A 22,476-nucleotide genomic window follows, 5' to 3' on the forward strand; every position below is an offset into this window, starting at 1 on the left:
TCCCCCGATAACTGCTTCACCTGTACCCGCTGCCCAAATCCAGAGGGATATCAGAACTCTCTGTATGAAAGAGGTATTTCAGCTTGTATCTCACAGGGTGTGATGGCTACCACTGGATTTCAGTCATCTGTTTCCCCCATGTACGGTGGGAATTCCCACTTATCCTGAAGCTTTCTCCAACATCGAGCTTTGGGAAGAATTTCCTAGAGCAGTGAGAGGCCATAATGCTAATGGAATCATGATGGCTCTCGGGAATTAGGTCAGGGATCAAGCACGGAGACCCATATCTGTATACAAGTCCATCTACTAGGGGAATGAGGCTGGGATTCTAGTCGATAAACAGCCATTCACTGTGATAGTAAGTGCCATCGGTATGAATATTTTTCTAATGAAGGCACAGCTTTTGGCAGAAACCTATTTCCTACCCTATGTCCAGCAGATAGACCACAATCCCAACAATGCACTTTCCATCTGTCGTCATTGCATCAAAAGCGGATGGTTCAAGTAAACACCATAGACTGCACCGTAAACACAGCCGCAAGAGGTATTATTTTCCAGTGGCCAGCCATTTTAATTTACTTCCCAATCCCATTCTCATTCCAACATGTCTGTCCTCCGCCCTCAGTTTCCTCTACTGTCATATTGAGGCCAATCTCAGGTTGGAGGAGCAACACATGACATTCTGTCTGGGTAGTCTCCAACCTGTGGTATGAGCATTGATTTGTTTAACCTCTGATAATTTCTCCCATACCTCCTCTCTCCTTTTCCATTCCCCTCTCACTCCATCTCTATTGCCTCCCTTTGGTTCATTCCTCCTTCCCTTTTTCCCATGGTCCACACTCTTCTCCTATCACATTCCTCCCTTTTCAGTGCTTTACCTCTTCCACCTATCACTTCTTAGCTTCACACTTCATCCTCCTCCCCCACCCACCTTCCCCCTCACCTGGTCTCACCTATCACCTGCCAGCTATACTCCTCCCACCTCCCCACATCATCTGGCCCCTTCCTTTCCAGTCCTGATGAAGGGTCTTGGCCTGAAATTTCAACTGTTTATTCCTCTCCATAGCTGTTTCCTGACTCTCCGAGTTCCTCCAGCACTCTGTGTGAGTTGCTGTGGATTTCTGGCATCTGCAGAATCTCTTGGGTTTATGAACTGGTCAGGAAGGCAGCCTGGTATTCTAAACACAGCATCTTCCCCAGGTACCTCAGGAAAGTCCTGGATAGAATTCCAAACCATTACGCAGTGTTGACATGAAAAGTAACAGATGCTTAAACCTAGTCATACTCACCACACAAATCTTCTGGCAAATGATACACATGGAACTTCAGTAGATGCTGTGTAAGTATCTGAGCTCAATGGACACCATGATGCAGGGGAGCTACTCCTGGCCTATACCACTGGTAAGTCCATACTTACCGAAGATGGGTGGTTGCTTGTTAGGACAGAGATTGTGGAATGTCATATCCAAGAAGGTTCCCAACTTCTCATTCAGCAACGTCATAAACAGTTCCATGTCCTTCTGGTCCACAAACCGATCAGAAAACACCCTAGGTCAGGGAGATGGGAGTGTTAACGTGGATCAGGGAGTGTTACCCTAGATCAGGTGGACAGATTGGTTAACATGGAATATCCCAGATTAGGGAGATAGGAGGGTTAATGTAGAGCATCTCAGAATCAGACACAAGGAATGGTTAACATGGAATATCCTGGATCAGGAAGACGGGAGGTTTATTGTGGAATACCTCGGGATCAGACACGTGGTAGGATTAATATGGAATATCTCAGATCAAGGAGATGGGAGGGTTACTGTAAAATATTTCAGATCAAGGAGATGGGAGGGTTAATATGGAATATCTTGGGATCAGGCACATGGTAGAATTAATGTGGAATATCTCAGAACATGGAGACGGGAGAGTTAATGTGAAATATCTCAGATCAAGGAGATGGGAGGGTTATGTGAAATATCTCAGATCAAGGAGATGGGAGGGTTACTGTGAAATATCTCAGATCAAGGAGATGGGAGGGTTAATATGGAATATCTTGGGATCAGGCACACGGTAGGATTAGTATGGAATATCTCAGCTCAAGCATATGGGAAGGTTAATTTGGAATATCGCAGTTCAGGAAGATGGGAGGGTTAACGTGGAATATCTTATCAGGCACATGGTAAAATTAATATGGAATTATATGGAAGGTTAATATGGAATATCCTGGATCAAGGAGATGGGAGAGTTACTGTGTAATATCCCAGATCAGGAAGACAGGAGGGTTAATGTGGAATATCTCAGATCAAGGAGATGGGAGGGTTAATATGGAATATTCCGGATCGGGGATGGGATAGTTAACATTGAAAACCTCAGATTAGAGCGAGTATTGCTCCGATTGGAAATTCTGCTAATTTTTGATTTCTCAAACTTGTGTAGACCTCCCTGGCCACCCTCAGGGTCGCTCGTTTAAATTCGGTACCGGCTCAAGGCTGCTACACACGTCCTCAGAAGCAACTCAACACACTGGGTGCCCAGAAAATGCCCCCATGAACTCCAGGGTCATTAACCAATCATCGTCTTCTGGATAACTACTGCCACTAGTACCCAAAGTCTCCGGTGCCCTTGCGGTTGTCAAGGATAAATGCTTCAGACACCGGTTGTAAAACGAACTGTACAACAACTTGATCTGTGCCCCGGGGTCGAGGATAGCTTTAGCATCGCTTCCCTCTATCCATAGCGACACCCTGGGGCATGGCCCCTCTAAGCCTTCAGGAATAGGGTCTTTTCCTTTCGGAAGTTCATTGGTACATTGCTGGGAACATGCTTCCCCAGAGACCCCAAGCCGTTGGAGCTCAAGGACCTTCTTCTTCACCTTGCGACCCCCTCGGACCACCTCGACCAGCCGCCTGGGATCAACAACGGTGGTCGACCAGACACTCCACACGAGTCCGTCTCCGTCTCCTCGCCGAATGTCCCGCTCGGGGTCCGACCCCGTTAGCGGACTCACAGCACCTCGTCCATCATCTGTCTCTCTCTCCCGCCTTCTCCCCCAAAACCCCGTGCATACAGTATCTTCAAATACACCAAAACCATAACAACTATCCCAATTGGTTAATAGCACTCTCTTATCACACACTAAAGCAAAAACAAACTGTTAGCGCAAACTTTCTCAGCGTTTAACACAACAAAGCTGCATTCCCCAGATTAACATAACAAAGACGCCATTTTAATTAGCCTCTGCAGTAACATAAAAGTCGAAACCCCCTTACACTTGGGGAAAAGAAACATGTCTACCCTATCTATGCCCCTCTATGAGATTACTCCTCAATCTCCTACACTCCATGGAGAAAAGGCCTCTCCCTATAACTCTGTAGTCCTGGCATCATTTGTTGATTTTTTTGCACTCTTTCTAGTTTAATTACATCTTTCCTATATCAGGGTGACCAGACCTGTACACAATACTCCAAGTGTGGCCTGGGCAGCATCCTGTAAAATTGCAGCTTTGGTACTCTTTACCCTGATTGATGAAGGGTAGCATGCCAACAGCCTTCTTCACAGGACCCAGGGGTGCATCGGGAAAAGCTCTGGGGGAAAGGTACCTGAAGCATTCATGGACCCACAGCCGAGCGATGCTGGATTTGGAGTCATGGTAATCTTTGTGCACACGGAGCATCCCTTGGAAGACCTGTGGGCAGCAGTCAAACCAATGCAGGATTTAGTGTAAACAATGGTGCTGTGTGAACTCAACTTAAACAGGGAGCAGTACAAAGTAAAACAAATTTTCACCATAATCATAGTGCACTACAGCACAGGGGGAGGCCCTTAGGCCGATCTGATCAATGCTGAACTGTTCTTCTGCCAAACTCCATCAACCCGCACATAGGCCTCCATTCCCCTCCCAAAAATATACTTATCCAAATTCATCTTAAATGTTGAAATCGAATTCCTGTAGACCAGTGACCAGAGCTGCACACAATACTCCAAATTATGTTAGGACTTCATCCCTGGTGCATAGACGAATGAGGGAGAATTTGACAGAGGTATCAACAATCGAGGAAGAAGGGTAAAAGAATGGGAAAAATACAGTGCAGTAGTGGGAGATAGGTGAGAGCCTGAAAGAGCAAGAGAAAGATGGAGATGAGGGTAAATGATGGAGAATGGTACCTTGGAGATATCTCGGAGGTTGAAGAGGTAGTGAATCCTGGTTGGCGTTGGCAGAAATCTCTGAACAACCTCATTGTAAAGCTCAATGGTGGCATCTGTGATGATGTTGCCAATCGGTTTTATCTGCTCTTCAAAGTCCTGCAGCTTCTGGTTTATCATCGTACTGAAAATACGCTTAATCTGGGAGGTCTGTCAGGGGAAAATGTTCACGTCAGTCTGCTGAAGAGCATGAGGAGACAGGAAATCAGGTTGAGTGAGGTACATCTGTGCACAAACTTATATGGCCACAACACATTTAATGGGTGCATATGATATTGTAGATAGAGCAGATAAAACTCAGTAACTAATACAGTAAAAAGGAATAACACATTTAAAATGCTGGAGGAACTCAGCAGGTCAGACAGCATTTATGGAGAAGAAGAAAGAGTCAACATTTTGGACTGAAACCCTTCATCAGAACCTGTCTGCAGAAGCTCAGTACAGTATGACACTGTCAACGACACAGTGAAGCCCCTCCATTTCTGATCACTAAGATGGTAGAAGAGGAATTTCAGAGATGTTTCCCCTACATTTGTTGCTACTTTCAGGATAGCATGGATAGCACGGTAGTAGAGCGGTTAGCTGTAAGACCGGGGTTTAATTCCCGCCGCTGTCTGTAAGGCTTTTCTCCCCATGAGATTGTGGGTTTCCTTCGAGTGATTCGGTTTCCTCCCACAGTCCAAAAGAGGCACAGGTTAGAATCAGTGAGTTGTGGGCATGCTACGTTACTGCAAGAAGAATAGTGACACTTGCAGGTTGGCTCCGGCACAATTGTCTCTGATCTGATTTGAAGCAAATGATACATTTCACTGTATGTTTTGATGTATATTTGACAAAGAAAGCTAATATACTAAAAAGAAATAACAAGTTCCACGTGAAATGGGAACTGTAGATAATACAAATTACATGTGACAGACTCAAGGACCACAAACATTGTCCTGTCCATCTCCCAATTTCATGAAATTTTTTCACCTTATTTTAATTTTTAAGATGCTGGAATTATGTCAGGTATTGCTGAAGAGTGACCACCTACCACAGGAAATGTCATGTTGATCAGGTTAAAGCGGCTTAGCAGGCGTGGAGAGATAACTGTCCGGCCACCTCCGGGGGGACCCATCGCACCCATCAGAAACATCTCCTGTGAAATGAATGGTAGCAGCTGGTAAATGTCTCAAGCATAAAACCAACACACTCCACGGCACAACGCTTTACAGTGTGTACTTTGATTAACTCCACAGCTCCTGGCAGATGGAATACAGTGTAGGGAAGTGTATGGTCATGCACCTTGGCAGAAGGAACAAAGGCATAGACTGTTTTGTAAGTGGGGAGAAAATTGGAGGTGCAATGGGACTTGGGAGTCCTCGTGCAAGATCCCCTAAAGGTTAACTTGCAGGCTGAGTCAGTGGTAAGGAAGGCAAGTACAATGTTCACACTTGTTTTGAAAGGACTAGAACAAAAAGCTAGGAGGTAATGCTGAGGCTTTATAAGGCATTGATCAGATCACACTTAAAATATGGTGTGCAGTTTTAGGCCCCTTATCTAAGTGCAACCCTGACAAAAGACCATGAAATCCCTGCTCCCAGACCCACAAGAAAGAACAACATGCCTCTCATTGGCTAGCATACATTCCAAAGCCCCCATTATCTCTAGTCATAACCCAAACATTGCTGCTACAGAGAAACCATTATATTAGCAGTGAAACCTTACAGTGCATTACACTCTCCCCCCACCAAATTTAGTCATGTCCTCATGACGTTGAGATAATTCACCAACCCCTCCTGCAAAACACAAAGTCCAATCCAGGTGCAAAAAGCAGTGACATAGCTCTCCAAACCGGTAGGGGTCACGCTTTGTTTCCCTGGTGTTATGTAGGCCAGCCTGTCCAGTGGTCTCCTAATTTTCTGAGATCTTCGTACCCCCTCACCTAACTCTTCAGATTCAGACACTACTGGGAATACTTTTGGTCTACCTGTGAGGCCTCCCCCGACCTATCACTCGTACCCATCTGCAACTCAGACACCTCTGTCCCGTGGCCAAGCCCCACTTCATCCCTTGCAGGGTCCCGCTGCAACCCAGGCTGTCCTCCATTTCACCTGACTCAGCGGGAGAAGGGTTGGAAGTCTCTTCCTCAATCAATAGGGAGTTAGCAAAAGGCAGCATATACCACACATCCAGGTCCTTATCCTCCGAATCAGTAACCCTTCTCAGGGGTAGGGGCCGGCCTAACCTCTCCTGCTGTGGGCCCTGCAGCTGCCCGCATTTCCGCAGAGTCCTCTTACTAAGTGTAGGCTCCAAGTCGGGCTCTGGGTCTAGGGGCAGCAGGTGGTTCCGATGGAGAATCTTGACAGGCCCACTCCCATCCTCTGGTTTCACCCGAAAAACTGGTAGGTTTAGCATCTGATAGGGCTTAGTTACCCAGTGGTCTGCCAACTTATGTTTAGCAGGTAGCCTCAGATTCCTTATGAGGACCCAGTCTCCCAGCAAGAGTTGGGAGAACCTCACCTTTTGATCATACCTCCTCTTATTTCCTTGATTCTGCTTGGCAGGCAGGCACCAGCTAATTCATAAGCCCTTTTTGGCTTTTTTCTCATTCCAGACACATACTTCAGATAAGTCTGCAGCGGTAAGTCACCTTTGTCAGTCCCAAAACAAAGGTCAGTGGGCAACCTCGCCTCGCACCCAAACATCAGATAATATGGCGAGTACCCAGTAGCTTCATTTCGGGTACAGTTGTAACCATGAACTAGGTGTCCAATGTGTTGACTCCATCTGCTCTTCTTGCTGATCTCCAGGGTCCCAAGCATGTCTAGCAAGGTCCGATTAAACCTCTCTGGCTGGGGATCACGCTGCGGGTGATAGGATGTGGTCCTCGACTTCTCGACTCCAAGAATGCCCATTAACTCATAGATGAGTCTGCTCTCGAAGTCCCGTCCCTGGTCACTATGTATCCAGCTGGGAAGGCTATAATAATAAATGAAATACTTCTCCCATAACACTTCGGCCACCATCGACGCCCTCTGGTCCTTGGTAGGAAAAGTCTGCGCATATCTGGTGTAGTGGTCCGTGATGACTACGATATTCGCCGTGTTGCTGGCATTGGGTTCTATGGACAGGAAATCCATACACACTTGTCCAGGGACCCTGCATTCTGCAAGTGGGACAAGGGAGCTGCCCATGTAGGCAGTGTCTTCCGCCGTATGCAGCGAATGGACAACTTGCAGTATTCTTTGACCTCCAGCTTCATTTTGGCCCAATAAAACCAATCTCTAAGCAATCCATAGGTCTTTTCAACCCCCAAATGTCCAGAATCATCATGAAGTGACTTCAACGCAATCCTCCGATACTTCTCCAGCAGAACCAGCTGGCAAAGCCGAGGTCGGTCCAGGGGTGACTGACCCGGTACAAGATCTGGTTCCGCAACTCCAACCGAGGATATTCTCGTAGTAATGGAGACACCGATGCCTGTTTCGTCTTCTCCGCCTGAGCCATGTCTCCCTTTTTGACTGCCAACCAAATGGCATCAGGTCCTAGGACCTCGCGCCCTTGGCTATCTGGTCCATTCTTAACTGATCCACCTCAGCCACCTGAATGACCCCTCTGAGCTGCAAACAATTGAGCTGCCTCTCTAGCCGACAATGTAAGCAGAAAGCTTCTCCCCTTCTCCTGATGCATGTTCTGAAACTCTGCCATGAGCTCCAGTGGGCTCCCTGTCGTGCCAAAAGCGCTCTCCAGTGTGCCCAGATAATCAGCAATGTTAGCTAAGGGTTGGCATGTTTTCACAGCTCTCACCACATGAGCCCACTCAAACTTTCAACAAATCTCTTGTCGCTTTACGTGGCAATGCCACTCATCTAACAACTGAGAGGTCTTCTCCGCCCAAGTCTCATATTCCTCTTCCCTTCCAGGGGTGGGCGTTATTCTAGAGAATAGGTGGAGCCTAACACAGCTGGGACTTTGAACCTGGGCTTTTTTCCATTTATTTGCCAGAGAGGTAACTACCTTAGAATTCTCTCTTTTCACTGGGGGACAGGGACTAAGACATTCTAAATCCAACCATTCCTTCCCCTCTCTCCTTCACAATGATAGAATCCTGTCTTTGAAGTCTCCGTCCCCAGCTACGGGACTCGGCCCACGCTGATCCCTTCTCCTCCTCCCTGACAGTATGGACAGGCCGTGGCCCCGCCTCACCTGGGGCACCGATAGACACAGGTGGTTCCACTACCGCTACGTCAGCACTAGTCTGAACTAAAACAAGGTCTGAGCCCGCCACTTTATCAAACCTCCATGCTACAACCTCAACGAATATCCACCCCACTCAACACACACGCATTAGTTACCAGTAACACCACAGAGGCGCACCACCACTCCACCCCGCCAGTATCCATACCAGCACAGACTTAAACACACAACCCACTGGTTCAATGCTCAGGGCAATCACACAGCATCCAACAGAATCAATCCCGGATGAGGCCCCACAATTGTAAGCCTGAGGTTCAGCCTGCATGTGTTTGTCTAGGGGAAGACAGCCTGTGGCCCAGCCAAACTGAGAAATCTCGTTTGTGTGGATGCTGCGTGAGGTGTTGCCCGGTTACCAACCCAAATTTCAAAATATCAGACAGTACAATTTATGTAATTAAATGATTGAACTTTATAAATCTTAATCTGACTATAGGATTAATAAAGAAAATAAAAAGAAAAAAGGTCCATTGTAATGAAACAGTCTAAAGTGCACGTTGGAGCTCACAGAATCGTCCATTTGTTCCCCCATCGACCTCCTATGAGGGTTGCTGACCATCCGACCCTCACTCCAAGTCCACTCCATCCAGTGGTCTACCAACTCTTTCCATTCAGGTCTTCTCTCTTCATCACTTGACAACAAAAGACCACAAAATCCCTGCTCCCAGACCCACAAGAAAGAACAATATGCCTCTCATTGGCTAGCGTATATTCCAAAGCCCCCGTTATCTGTAGTCATAACCCAAAGATTGCTGCTACAGAGAAACCATTACCTTAGCAGTGAAGCCTTACTGCGCATTACATATGGCAGGAGAAGAGATTTACAAGAATGATCCCAGGACTATGAGGAGTGCTTGCTGGCGATGGGTCTGCACTCACTGGAGTTTAGAAGAATGAGTGAATATCTCATTGAATCTATCAAATATTGAAAGGCTTAGATAGAGTGGATATGGAGAGGATATTTCTGTACTGGAGGAGTCTCCGATCAGAGGGCACAGGCTCTGAATACAAGAACATTCCTTTAGAACAGAAATGCGGACAGATTTCTGTGGAATGAATCTGTGGAATTCATTGCCACAGCATTGTGCAGGCCAAGTCATTGGATATATTTCAAAGTTTAAAAATATTTATTATCAAAGTATGCATACAATATATAACCTTGAGATTCTTCTCCTTACGGGCCACCACAAAACAAAAAAACCCTATAGAACCCATGAAAAACGAGACAGAACACACAATGTGCGAACAAAAAAAGATTCAAGATTCAGGTACATTTATTATCAAATTATATATTATACAACCTTGAGATTTGCTTGCTCACAGGTAACCAGAAAGCAAGGAACCCGAAATAACCAAATTAAACGAAAAAAAGAATAAAAATAAAAGTAAAAGACCAACACCCAAAACACGAGAGAGAGAAATAAATACAAATCATGCAAACAATTGAAACGAGCAACAGATTTCCAAACCAAGATTGAGTCCTCAAATCTGGACCCCGGAGCAGCCTGAATCAACCGACTCTTAAAAGATCATTACTAATGTCTCCACAACCTCTTCAGCTACCTCTTTCAAAACTCTGGGGTGTAGTCTATCTTGTCCAGGTGACTTATCCATCTTCAGATCTTACAGCTTCCCAAGCATCTTTCCTTATTAATAGTAACTACACTCACATCTGTCCATTGACACCCTTGAAATTCTGGCATTCTGTGAAGACTGATGCAAAATACTTATTAAGTTTGTTCGTCTTTTCTTTGTCCCCATTACTACCTCTCTGGCATAATTTTCCAGCAGTCCACTCATCACTCTTTTTCTCTTTATATATCTAAAAAAACATTTGGTATCCTCTTTTATAGTATTGGCTAGCTTACGTTCATATTTCATGTTTTCTCTCCTTATGGCTTTTTCTTGTTCCCCTCTGTTGGTTTTTAAGAGCATCCCAAACCTCTAACTTGCCACTGAATTTTGGTTTTATGCTGCCTTTAACTTCCCTTGTCAGTCACAGTGGCATAAACTTCTCTTTAGAATACTTCTTCTTATTTTGAATACTTCTGCATTTTTGGAGTGTATCTATCCTGTACCTTTTGAAATGCTTAAAGAATCTCTAGCCATTGCCATTCTGCCATCATCCCTGATAGTGTCTCCTTCTCATCAACTTTGGCCAGCTCCTCTCTCATGCTTCAGGAATTCCCTTTACTCCATTGTAATACTGATATATCTGACTTTAGCTTCTCCCTCTCAAACTGCAGAGTGAATTCTATGATCACTGTTTCCCAAGGGTCCTTTACCTTAAGCTCCCTAATCAAATTTGACCCTGGATTAACAGTTCTGTACGAGCAACACTTACCATGCGACACAGAGCTTACATTTCTGGGAATCAGCAGGAGCTCAAGAAATGCAGCTACGATCTGTACAGTCATCAAGGCAGCGAAACAACAATACAGGGACAGCATTCAGGCTCAGTTCTCCACCAACAACACACACAGCTTATGGCAACATCTGCACACCATCACAGACTTCAAAGGTAAACGCAGTGGATTTACCAACAGCACTGCCTCTCTGCTGGACAAGCTAAATCTTCTTTTACACTCAATTCAGTGGTGCCAATATTGATGAGCCCGAGGAGAGCTGCTGATGTGATCTGCAGCCTGGTCATCTCTGAGGCTGAAGTACACACGTGTTTCCAACAAGTCTGTGCAAGCAGACAGCATCCCAGGACAGGTACTCAGGACGTGCGCGGCACAACTGGCAGGTGTGTTTACAGACATTGTTAATCTCTCCCTCTCCTAGTGTAGAGTGCCCTCCTGCTTCAAATTATCCACCATTTTTCCTGTATCTAAGTAACATGTCTGAACAACTGGCGTCCTGTCACATTCACTTCAATAATAAGCAAATGCTTTGAGGGGCAGGTCACCCACACTGGACCCCCTACAATTCACCTACTGACACAACCAATCGACAGATGACGCAATAGCCATAGCTCTACACACCGCCCTTACACATCTGGAGAGGACGGATGCTATGTGAGAATGCTGTTCAGTATTCAACACCATAACTCCATCCAGGCTCGACAAGAAGCTCAGAAAGCTTGGCCTTCACCCTGCCTTGTGTAGCTGGATCCTGGACTTCCTGTCAGATCGCCAACAGGTGGTAAGAATTGGCTCCCTCACCTCTGCTCTTCCTACCCTCAACACAGGTGCCCCTCAGGGCTGTGTACTAAGCCCCCTCCTTTACTCTTTGTATACCCATGACTGTGTCGCCACCCACAGCTCCAATCTGCTGATGACACTACACTGATTGACCTAATCTCAAATAATAATGAGGCAGCCTACAGAAAAGAAGTCATCACCATAACACAGTGGTGTCAACAACCTCTCCCTCAATGTCGCAAAAACAAAGGAGCTGGTTGTGGAGGAGTGGAGACAGACTAGCCCCTATTGACATTAATGGATCTGGGGTTGAGAGGGTGAACAGCTTTAAGTTTCTCAGCATAAACATCACTGAGGATCTCACGTGGTTTGTACATACTGGCTCTGTGGTGAAAAAGGCATAACAGCGCCTCTTTCACTTCAGATGGTTGAAGTTTGGTGTGGGGCCCCAAATCCTAAGGACTTTCTATAGGGGCACAATTGAGTGCATCCTGACTGGCTGCATCACTGCCTGGTATGGGAACTGTACGTCCCTCGATTGCAGGACTCTGCAGAGTGGTGCAGACAGCCTAGCGCATCTGTAAGTGTGAACTTCCCACTATTCAGGACAGTTACAAAGGCAGGTGTGTAAAAAGGGCCCAAAGGATCATTGGGGACCCGAGTCACCCCAACCACAAACTGTTCCAGCTGCTACCATCTGGGAAATGGTACTGCATCATAAAAGCCAGGACCAACAGGCTCCAGGACAGCTTCTTCCACCAGGCCATCAGACTGCTTAATTCATGCTGACAGAACTGTATTTCTATGTTATATGGACTATCCTGTTGTATATACTATTTATTATAAATTACTATAAATTGCACATTGCACATTTAGACAGAGACGTAAAGATTTTTATTCCTCATGTATATGAAGGATGTAAGTAATAAAGTCAATTTAATTCAAATTTGGTTAATTACACAACATCAAATCCAGAACTGCCTTTCACCTCGTGGGCTCAAACATTAGATGCTCTAAGCATCCATCTCCTAGGCTTCCTACAAATTTCCTGTCTTGGGATCCAGCACCAAGCTAATATTCCCAATCTACCTGCATATTGAAATCCCCAATGCTCTTTTACATGCCCTTTCTGTCTTCTGTTGTAATTTATATTCCACGTCCTAGCTACTGTTCAGAGGTATATAACTCCAATGGGTCATATACCTCAGGGTCATGTTACTCTTCCAGTTTCTTAACTCTACTCACAAGGATTCTGCATCTTCTGATCCTATGTCACTGTTTTTTTAAAGTTTTAATTTTTTTTTAACCAACAGAACCACACCACCCCCTCTGCTAACCTTCCTATCCTATGGACTTTTGATACAATGTGTATCCTTGGATGTTAAGGTCCTAACTATGATCTTCTATCAACTAAGACTCTGTGATGGCCACAACATCATACGCAAGTCAACGTCAAACTCCCACAATTGCTGCTCCACCATCATCCCCGCTAGGATCCCGTTCCAATCAACTTTAGAAAGCTCTTCTCTCATTACAACAGAGCTACCTATCCCCTCTGCTTATCTGCCTGTCCTTAGAATATTCTTAGAATATAACGACTCAATGGTGCCCACAACATCATACCTGTCAATCTTTAGCTGTTACTTTATTCTGTTTATTGTGTGCATTCAAATAGAACAACTTCAGTCCTGTTTTCATCACCCTCTTCAATTTTGCCCCATGTTGCAATTCAATTAACTGCAGTTTTGCCCTATCATCTGCCTGTCCTTCCTCACAGTCTCACTACACACTGCATCTAGATATTGGCCTCTCTCAGTTTCAGTTATAATGCGTCCCTTGTGTACAGATCATACCTTCTCCAGTAGAGATTCCAATGATTATTTATTGGTGCATGGCACAGGCAGCAATCCAGAGATTATTACCCTGGAGGTCCTGTTTTTCAGCGTTTTCCAAACGCTCCAAGTTCTCTCTCTTTAGGACCTCTCTTCTTTTCTTACCTATGTCATTGGTACCAAAAGGTATCACAATTTCCAGCTGCTTGCTCCCTTTAGAATGTTGTAGACCTAATCTGAGACATCCCTGACCCTGGCATCTGGGAGGCAACATACCATCTGGTGTCACTACTGCATCCACAGAATCTCCTACCTGTTCCTCAATCTATGGAATCCCCTATCACTACCGCAGTCCTCTTCTCCCCCCTACCCTTCTGAGCCCAACATTATCTAAAGTGGTATACCTGTTGTTAAGATAACAGCCACAGGGGTACCCTGCACTGGCTGCCTATCCCCTTTCCCTCTCCTGATGGTCACCCAGTTACCCAAGTCTGGCACCTTGGTTGTTACTACCTCCCTGTATTGCTTGTTGATCAGCTCAGGCTCCTGAATGACCTGGAGTTCATCCAATTCATTTTCACAGTCTGAAAGAGCTTACATCTGGATGCATTTCTTGCAGGTGTAGACACTGTAGGTCTCTCTCTGCCTTCCCACATCCTGCAAGAGCAGCATTTTACTATCTCAGCTGGCATCCCTACTGCTCTAACTGTGCAATGAGAAAGAAAGAAAAATTAAACAAAAAAGGTCTACCTATAGCTTTCACCCTTCCTCGCCAAAGCCTCAATGAGACAAAGCCTGAACTCTATAGGGGGATAACGGGATACAAGATCAACCAGGATCTTACTGAACACCAGACTCAGTTTGAGGACCGAATGGCTATTCAGATTGGTCGGCTGGAACATTTTCCACACTGTGACTGACTACAGTTCAAAACTTCCTCAACGGCTGCAGGTTATTTTGGAACAAGCCTAAGTAGTGAAAAGGAAAGCTTTATTACCTTGATGTGCTTTACAGTCTGCTTGCGTCGGTCGTACCAGAAACCGTAATCGATCCAGAGCCTCAGCAGCTCCAGGGGTGGCTGGGAGCCGAATGTGTCTTTGGCCGGCATGTTCAAGTCATCCACAAAGGTGATGAGCCGCTTGCCGGCAAGAGGAACGTAAACACCTTTGGTTCTCTTTTCCACATGGCTCTCGATGATTTCCTGGACGTTATTGGATGTAGTCTGTGAAGAAGAGTGAAGAGAGTCAGGAATCACATTCACAACTCCAAAGGAACCATGCCGTGATCCACTTTCCCATTATCTCTAACATCTATGCCCCTTTGCCTTTCCAGCTGTCTATCCTCAATGTTGAGATCCTAAAAGCTCAGCAATCTCTTCCCTCACTTCCTTAAGTATAATCAGGGGTATATCCCATCTAGCCTGGTGACCTATCAATCCTAATGTTATTCAAAAGTTCCCGCATATCCTCTCATAACAGCAACATGTTCAAGCAAATCAGCCTGTTTTACACTGTCCTCACTTACATTAAGGTCCATTTCACTGGTGAACACTGAAGCAAAGTATTCATTAAGGACCTCCCTACCTGCTCCAGCTCCAGACATGTTTCCTCTACTATCCTTGATCAGTCCTACCCTCACTCTGCCATCCTCCTATTCTTCACATATGTGTAGAATGCCTTGAGGTTTTCCTTAATCCTACTCACCAAGGCCTTCTCATGCCACCTTCTCGCTCTTCCAAGTCCATTCTTTAGCTTCTTCTCTCTAACTTGTAACTCTCCAGATCCTATCTGATCCATGTTTCCTTAACCACACTGTTCACTTTTTTCCTTCTTATCTGCACCTTGACTCCTCTGATATTAACCAGCTCTGACAGTTTCAGGTTACACCTACCCTCTTGCTCTACAAGGTCCTGCCTAGGCTCTTGAGCATCACCATCACCTTTTGTTTAAACCTAAGCACAGATTTCACTGTCCAGAGAACTAAAATCTATCTGTGGTCAGGAACTCCACTCAACCTTCCCTTTAACCAGGAGCTTCTGGACCATGAATGTTCCATGGGTTCACACTCAGCTGCAACCAATCCATTACTTGACCTTTATGTGAAGTTATGGTCACCCACCTACAGGAAAGATATCGATAATATTGTAAGAGACAGAGAACTTTAGAACGTTATTCCTGAGCATAGGAGAATGAGTGATGGTTTGATAGAGGTATACAAAATTATGAGGCATATAATAGGGTAAATACAAGCAGGCTTTTTCTACTGAAGTTGGGTAAGACTAAAATTAGAGGTCATAGGTTGAGGGTGAAAGATGAGATGTTGAAGGGGAACCTGAGGGGGAATTTCTTCATTCAGAGGATGATGTGAGTATGAAATGAAGTAGTAGATACTGCTTTGATTGAAACTTTTCGGACAAGTTTGGTAAGTACAAGGATGAGAGGGGTATGGAGGGCTGTGGTCCATGTGAGGGTTGATGGAACTAGGTAGAATAACAGTTCAATAAGGATTAGTCAGTCAAACTAAATTTATTGTCATATTATTATCTCTACCTTCAGATTCATTTTCTTACAGGCATTCATGGGACAATAAATTCAATAGAATTTATTAAAAGCTATACATAAACAAAGACTGACAAACAGCATGCAAAAGAAGACAAATTGTGCATATGAAAAAATACCAGGAACGTTGTAAAATCCTTGAAAGTGAGCCTGCAGTTTGTGGAATCATTTGAGAGTTATGGTGAGTGAAGTTATCCACACCAGTTCAGGAGCCTGATGTTTCAAATGGTAATGGACCAAAGGACCCGTTTCTGTGATGTAGTGCTCTCTGATCTGCGTGAATATTGCCAGGAAGGCCAGCATTCACTGTCCATTCCCCATCTGCTTGAGAAGCTGGCTTCCTGAACCTGGGCACACCACGAGCGTGAAGCTGCCATGGTGTCATTTCAAGATTCCAATTCAGTACTACGGAAGAACAGCAATAGATTTCCACATCAGAAAGGGTAGTGGTAGCTGGCGGTCCCATGTCCCAGTCTCTCTGGTCTTCTACAGCAGCTGAACTTTGGAGCTCTTCACTCATAACATGAGAAAGCTGTTCGGGGAGATGATTCTGCCTTAGACAGAACAATAGGGCTAAGGCAGCTGGAGGGGTTACACAGAAAGTAGTACAGCACAGGAGCAAGCCCTTCAGCCCACAATGTTCTGCAGAATTAATTTAAATTAATAATCAAATGGCTAACTAAACTAAACCCTCCACAATCTCTATTTCCTTACATTCCTGTGCCCATCTTACAGCATCTTGAATGGCGCTATCGTATCTGCCTCCTCCACCACCACCCCAGCTAGCTACCTCTCTCTCTCTGTTTAAAAATTTGCCCCATACATCTTATTTGAACTTACCCCCTCAAATACATGCCCTTTGGTATTAGACGTTTCAATTTTGGGAAATAGATGCTGTCTGTCTACTCTATCTATGCACCATAATCTTATCTGTCATATCTTCATCACTGTTATATCTTCTGTCAGCCTCCTCCACACCAGAGAAAACAACCCAATTTGTTCAACCTTTCCTTATGGCTCATACCCTCTAATCCCAGCAGTATCCTGATGAATCTCTTCAGCATCCTCTCCAAAGCTTCCACATCTTTCCTGTAACGGGGGTGACCAGAACTAAACATTCTACAAGCAAACAAATAAACTAAGTATTTTACAAATAAACCAGGTCTACAAGTATGTGAAGAGTAAGAGGTTGAGCCATGTGAGAACAGGACCAATCAGGTGTGATAGTAGAAAAGTGTGCATGGGGCCAGAGGAGGTAGCGGAGGTACTTAATGAATACTTTGCTTCAGTATTCACCAGTGAAAAAGACCTTGGCAATTGTGGGGATGACTTACAGTGGACCGAAACGCTTGAGCATATAGACATTAAGAAAGAGGGTGTGCCGAAGCTTTTGAAAATCATTAAGTTAGGTAATTCACCGGGACCGGATGAGATATACCCCAGGCTACTGTGGGAAGTGAGGGAGGATTTTGCTGAGCCTCTTGCGATGATCTTTGCATCATCATTAAGGATGGGAGAAGTATTGGAGGATTGGAGGGTTGCAGATGTTATTCCCTTGTGGGCTGAAGGGCCTGTAATGTGCTGTAAATTTCTATGTTCTATGTTTTCTATGTTAAGTGCTTAGTGGGATGTGTTTGTAATCTTGCTGTGTGAACTACACGGTTTAGTGTCAATTCTAGGCAGTGTGCAAAGCTGCTGACTGCTCTTCACAACAGGGAATGCATCCACTCAACCAGTAAGAGCTGAAGTAACCAGCTCATTTCCAAAGGGCAAATACGAGGGCTGATTGATAAGTTTGTGGCCTAAGGTAGAAGGAGTCAATTTTAGAAAATCTGGCACATTTACTTTTCAACATAGTCCCCTCCTACATGTACACACTTAGTCCAGCGGTCGTGGAGAATACAGATCCCTTCTTTGTAGAAGTGGTCCGCAGCAGGGGTGGTTGATAAGTTTGTGGCCTAAGGTAGAAGGAGATGAGTTATTAACTTCAAACTTTCTGCATTATCACTCAGAGTTGAACTGCACGTGCATGTAATGAGAGCCTCTTGGACCTCCAGGTGGTCCATAGCAGGGGTGATTGATAAGTTCGTGGCCTAAGGTAGAAGGAGATGAGTTATACAGCTCTCATTACATGTATGTGCAGTTCAACTCTTTGAATGAAAATGCAGGAAGTTTGAAGTTAATAACTCATCTCCTTCTACCTCAGGCCATGAACCTATCAATCACCCCTGCTGTGGACCACTTGTGGAGGTCCAAGACGCCAACTTCTATAAAGAAGGGATCCGGATGCTCCACGACCGCTGGACTAAGTGTGTAAATGTAGGAAAAATAAATGTGCTGGGTTTTCTAAAATTGACTCCTTCTGCTTTAGGCCATGAACTTATCAATCACCCCTCATGGAGCATGACAGCACAGAAACAGGCTCTTCAGCCCATCTAGTCCATACCAAACTATTATTCTGTCTAGTCCCATTAACTGCCCCAAACCACAGCCCTCCATGCCCCTGCCATCCATGTACTTATCCAACCTCTTAAATGGTGCATCCACCACTTCTACTGGCAATTCATTCACACTCACACCACTGTCTAAGTGAAGAAGTTGCCCCTAAAGTTCTCCTTAAATATTTCACCTTTCATCCTTAACCTATGACCTCTAGTTCTAGTCTAATGTAGTAGTATCAGAAACAGATTTATTAACGCCAGCATGTGTCACGAAATATATAGTATAGAGAAAAAGCATAATAAGTAAATCAATTACAGTGTACACATATTGAATAGATTAAAAAGCATGCAAAAACCATAAATAATATATTAAAGAAGTGAGGTAGTGTTCCTGGGTTCAATGTCCATTTAGGAATCAGATGTCAGAGGGGAAGTAGGCAGCCGTCGATCTCAGGGATCAGAGGTTTGCACCTCTGGTGGACTGTGTCCTCTCCAGGGCGCAAGCCTGGGTGGGAAGATTTGAAGAACTGGCTGTTGCCCGTGCAACGGGTTCCCCCTCTCCACGTCACTGATGTAGTCCAAGGGAAGGACAAGCGCCGATACAGTTTGGCACCAGTGTCGTTGCAGAGGTTGCCAGAGTGAAGATGTAAACAACATCAAACTGCCTTAGGGACCCCAGCTCCGGATTTCTTCCTCGGGGTTTACTCCCAAAGTCTTTCCCATGGTGGGTATGGGTGGTATGGCCACAAGGCAGCAGAGGTTTAAAATCAGAGTTTTCCTCCTCTTAGGTGGGCTGCCGTCCAATGCTGACGAGCACCACCTGTCTCATGCAACCTCAGTGGAAAAAACCTACTTGCATTTACCCTATCTGTAACCCTCATAATTGTGCACACATCCCCTCATTTTTCTACACGCCAGGAAATAAAGTCCTAACCTATTCAACCTTTCCCTATAACTCAGGTCCTCAAGTCCCAGCAACATGCTTGTAACTTTTCTCTATAATACCATGAATAAGGGGGAATTTTCCATACCTGAGCAGACATGTTGACAGTCAGCACTGACCAGGTAACTGGATCAAGGCTCTGAAGTGCACTCTGAGCCACCGAGGTCTTCCCCGTGCCCACTGGTCCAACCAGCAGCACAGGGCACTGGTTGGCCATCAGGTTGGTGACCAGGAAGTTGTACCGCACCGTATCCACTGTAGGGACAATGATTTTGTAGAAAGGCAGGCTGTGGGAGAGAAAGAAAACATTATAGTACAACAGAGCAAGATGTCAGATAGCTGCTGTGTAACAGAATGACTCTAACACTGAGTACCACTCCTGCAGCACAAGAGATTCTGCAGATACTGGAAATCCAGAGCAACAGACACAAAATTCTAGAAGAACTCAGGAGGTCAAGCAGTGTTTATGCAAGGAATCATCTCCCCTACCCACTCACTTTCCCCCTCACCTGGTCTTACCTATCACCTGCTAGCTTTATTGTTTCCTCCCTTGCCTTCTTATTCTGGCTTCTTCCTCTTGCCTTCCCAGTCCCCACAAAAGGTCTCAGTCCAAAATATCAACTGTTTATTCCCCTCCATAGATGCTGCCTCACTTGCTGACACCCTCTAGAGCCTTTTCCAAAACACTTAGAGAGACTCACCTTGTCAGAGGGGTGGTCCTGAGAGGACACCACTGCTGGGGTAACATCGTAGAGGAAGGGCCACAATGTCATGGGGGTAGGGCTGTGCCAGACCGATACCGCCACAATGGGGGGCAGGGGGCAGTTCTGAAGGAACTTCCACTAGAGGGGCTGAGGTGAAGGAAGCTGACTGTCCTTCAGCTCATATGGAAGAATGAAAAGATGATAGATAGGGAGGTGATCACCCCTTGGGTGCATTAGACAGGTACCTGGGTGACTGTCTGGAAAGGGAAAGAGAATAGGTAGCTCGTGCACAGTATCCTTGTGGCTGAACCCTTCAATGATATGTATACCACTTTGGATACCATTGGAGGGGGTGATAACCTACCAGTACGAAGCTGCAGCAAATGGGTCTCTGTGGATCAGAAGGGAAGAGGAGTGCAGTAGTGATAGGGGATTCCACAGTCAGACAAGAGACTCTGTGGATGTGAAAGAGACACCCGGGATGGTATGTTGCCTCCCAGATATCAGGTCAGGGATGTCTCTAAGCTTATCCACAGCATACTAAAGGGGGCTGAGTCAGCAGCTGGAAACTGTGGTACAACACAGGTAGAAAAAGGAAGGAAGTCCTGAAAAGTGAATATAGAGAGTTAGGTAGACAGCTGAAAAGCAGGATCTTCAGGGTAATAATCTCTGGAATGCTGCCTGTGCCACATGTCAGTGTGGGTGAGAATAGAATGATTTAGTGGCTGAGTGCGTGACTGAGGAATTTGTGCAGGGGGCAGTGTTTCAGATTTCTGTATCATTTTGATTTATACTGGGAAGGTATGACCGGTACAAAATGGATGGGTAATACCTGAACCCAAGAGAAACCAATATCCTTGTGGGCAGATTTGTTAGAGCTGTTAAGGAGAGTTTAAATAGGAACTAGGGAGATAGGGCAGAGGATGGGGCAATTGGTATACGAGCAGATCCAGTGTTTGAGATTGTGAGGAAGGACAGGCAAATGATAGGGCAAACCTACAAAGAATAGGATGAGTTGAAGTGTAACATGGGGCAAAATCAAAGAGGGTGAGGAATACAGGACTAAAGTTGTCATACTTGAATGCACACAGTGTACAGAATAGGTACAGAATAGGGTAGATAATCTAGTAATGCAGCTTAAATTTGCCAGGTGTGAAGTTGCGGGCATCATTAAATCATTATCACCCAAGGATTCACATTGTATCAAAAGGACAGGCAGGTAGGCAGAGGGGTTAGGGTGGTGTTCTGTTGAAATGAAAGAGGAGCTGGCCAAAGTTGATTGGAAGGGGACACTAGCAGTGATGACAACAGAGCAGCAATGGCAGAAGTTCCAGGGAGCAATTTGGAATGCAGAATAGATTGCAGGAAAGATGAAGAAGTATTCTAAAGGGTAGATGATGCAACTGAGGCTGACAAGGGAAGTCAAAGACAGCATAAAAGCAAAGGCGAGGGGCACGTGATGTAGCAAAAAGAAGTGGGAAATCAGAGGATTGGGAATCTTTTAAAAACCAACAGAAGTAAACTAAAAAAAGCAATAATGAGAGAAATGAAATGTGAAGGTAAGTTAGCCAGTAATATAAAAGAGGGTATCAAAAGATATTTCAGATATTAAGGGCCTTGTAAAAGTATTCTGTTCCCAACCTTTAGTTCACATAAGCGAGTATTACAACCAGGGATTTTAATCAATTTAATTGAGAAATTTGATGTGTGAATCACATACTCCTTTTTCTACAGTGGAGCCCAATAAACAGGAAAAATTGTAAAGCATGAAAAATTAAAAATTCAAAAACTGAAATGTCAGCAGTTCAAAAGTATTCATCCCCCTTAGTTCAGTACTTAGTTAAGCCACCTCTCTGAGCTATTACAGCCATTAGTCTTCTTGACTAAGTCTCTATTAGCTTTGCACATGATGGAGAAAGATTTTCCCATTCCTCCTTGCAAAATTGTTTAAGCTGTGATTTGGGGAGTGGTAGTGGACAGTAGTCCTGAGGTCTTGTCAGAGATGATCGATCGGGTTAAGGTTACGACTGAGTGGACGATTCAAGGACATCAATTTTCTTCATTTGAAGCCACTCCATGGTGGTTCTGGCAATGTACTTTGGGCCGTAGTCCTGACAAACTTGCTCCCCAGTTTAAGCTATCTAACAGAGGCCAGCATATTTTTAATTGAGGATTTTTCTGTATTTAGCAGCATTCATTTTCCCATCAATCCTGACCAGATTTCCAGTCCCTGCTGCTGAAAAGCATCCCCATAGCATGATGCTACCTCCACCGTACTTTACAGTAAGAATGCTATTATCTGGCTGATGCACATTATTAGATTTACACCACGTGTACTGCTTAATGTTGAAGCTAAAATATTCCATTTTAGTCTCATCTGACCACAAAACCTTCTTCCACATTTTTACAGTATCTTTTCAGTGAC

The 22,476-nt window shown here is 44.9% G+C and overlaps 1 protein-coding gene across 1 annotated transcript in view; it reads right to left on the reverse strand.

Moving 5' to 3' along the window:
* The window catches only part of dnah2 (dynein, axonemal, heavy chain 2), a 503,144-nt gene that overhangs the window by 200,117 nt on the left and 280,551 nt on the right, over nt 1-22,476 (reverse strand). The window contains exons 49-54 of the mRNA XM_063048700.1: nt 19,436-19,634; nt 14,403-14,627; nt 5,225-5,329; nt 4,153-4,341; nt 3,588-3,673; nt 1,418-1,548 (exon numbers count right to left, since the gene is read on the reverse strand). Coding sequence (XP_062904770.1) covers nt 1,418-1,548; nt 3,588-3,673; nt 4,153-4,341; nt 5,225-5,329; nt 14,403-14,627; nt 19,436-19,634 — 935 coding nt within the window. The remainder of the gene's footprint in view (nt 1-1,417; nt 1,549-3,587; nt 3,674-4,152; nt 4,342-5,224; nt 5,330-14,402; nt 14,628-19,435; nt 19,635-22,476) is intronic.

This window comes from Mobula hypostoma, chromosome 5 (genome assembly GCF_963921235.1).
Source record: "Mobula hypostoma chromosome 5, sMobHyp1.1, whole genome shotgun sequence".
NCBI lineage: Eukaryota > Metazoa > Chordata > Chondrichthyes > Myliobatiformes > Myliobatidae > Mobula > Mobula hypostoma.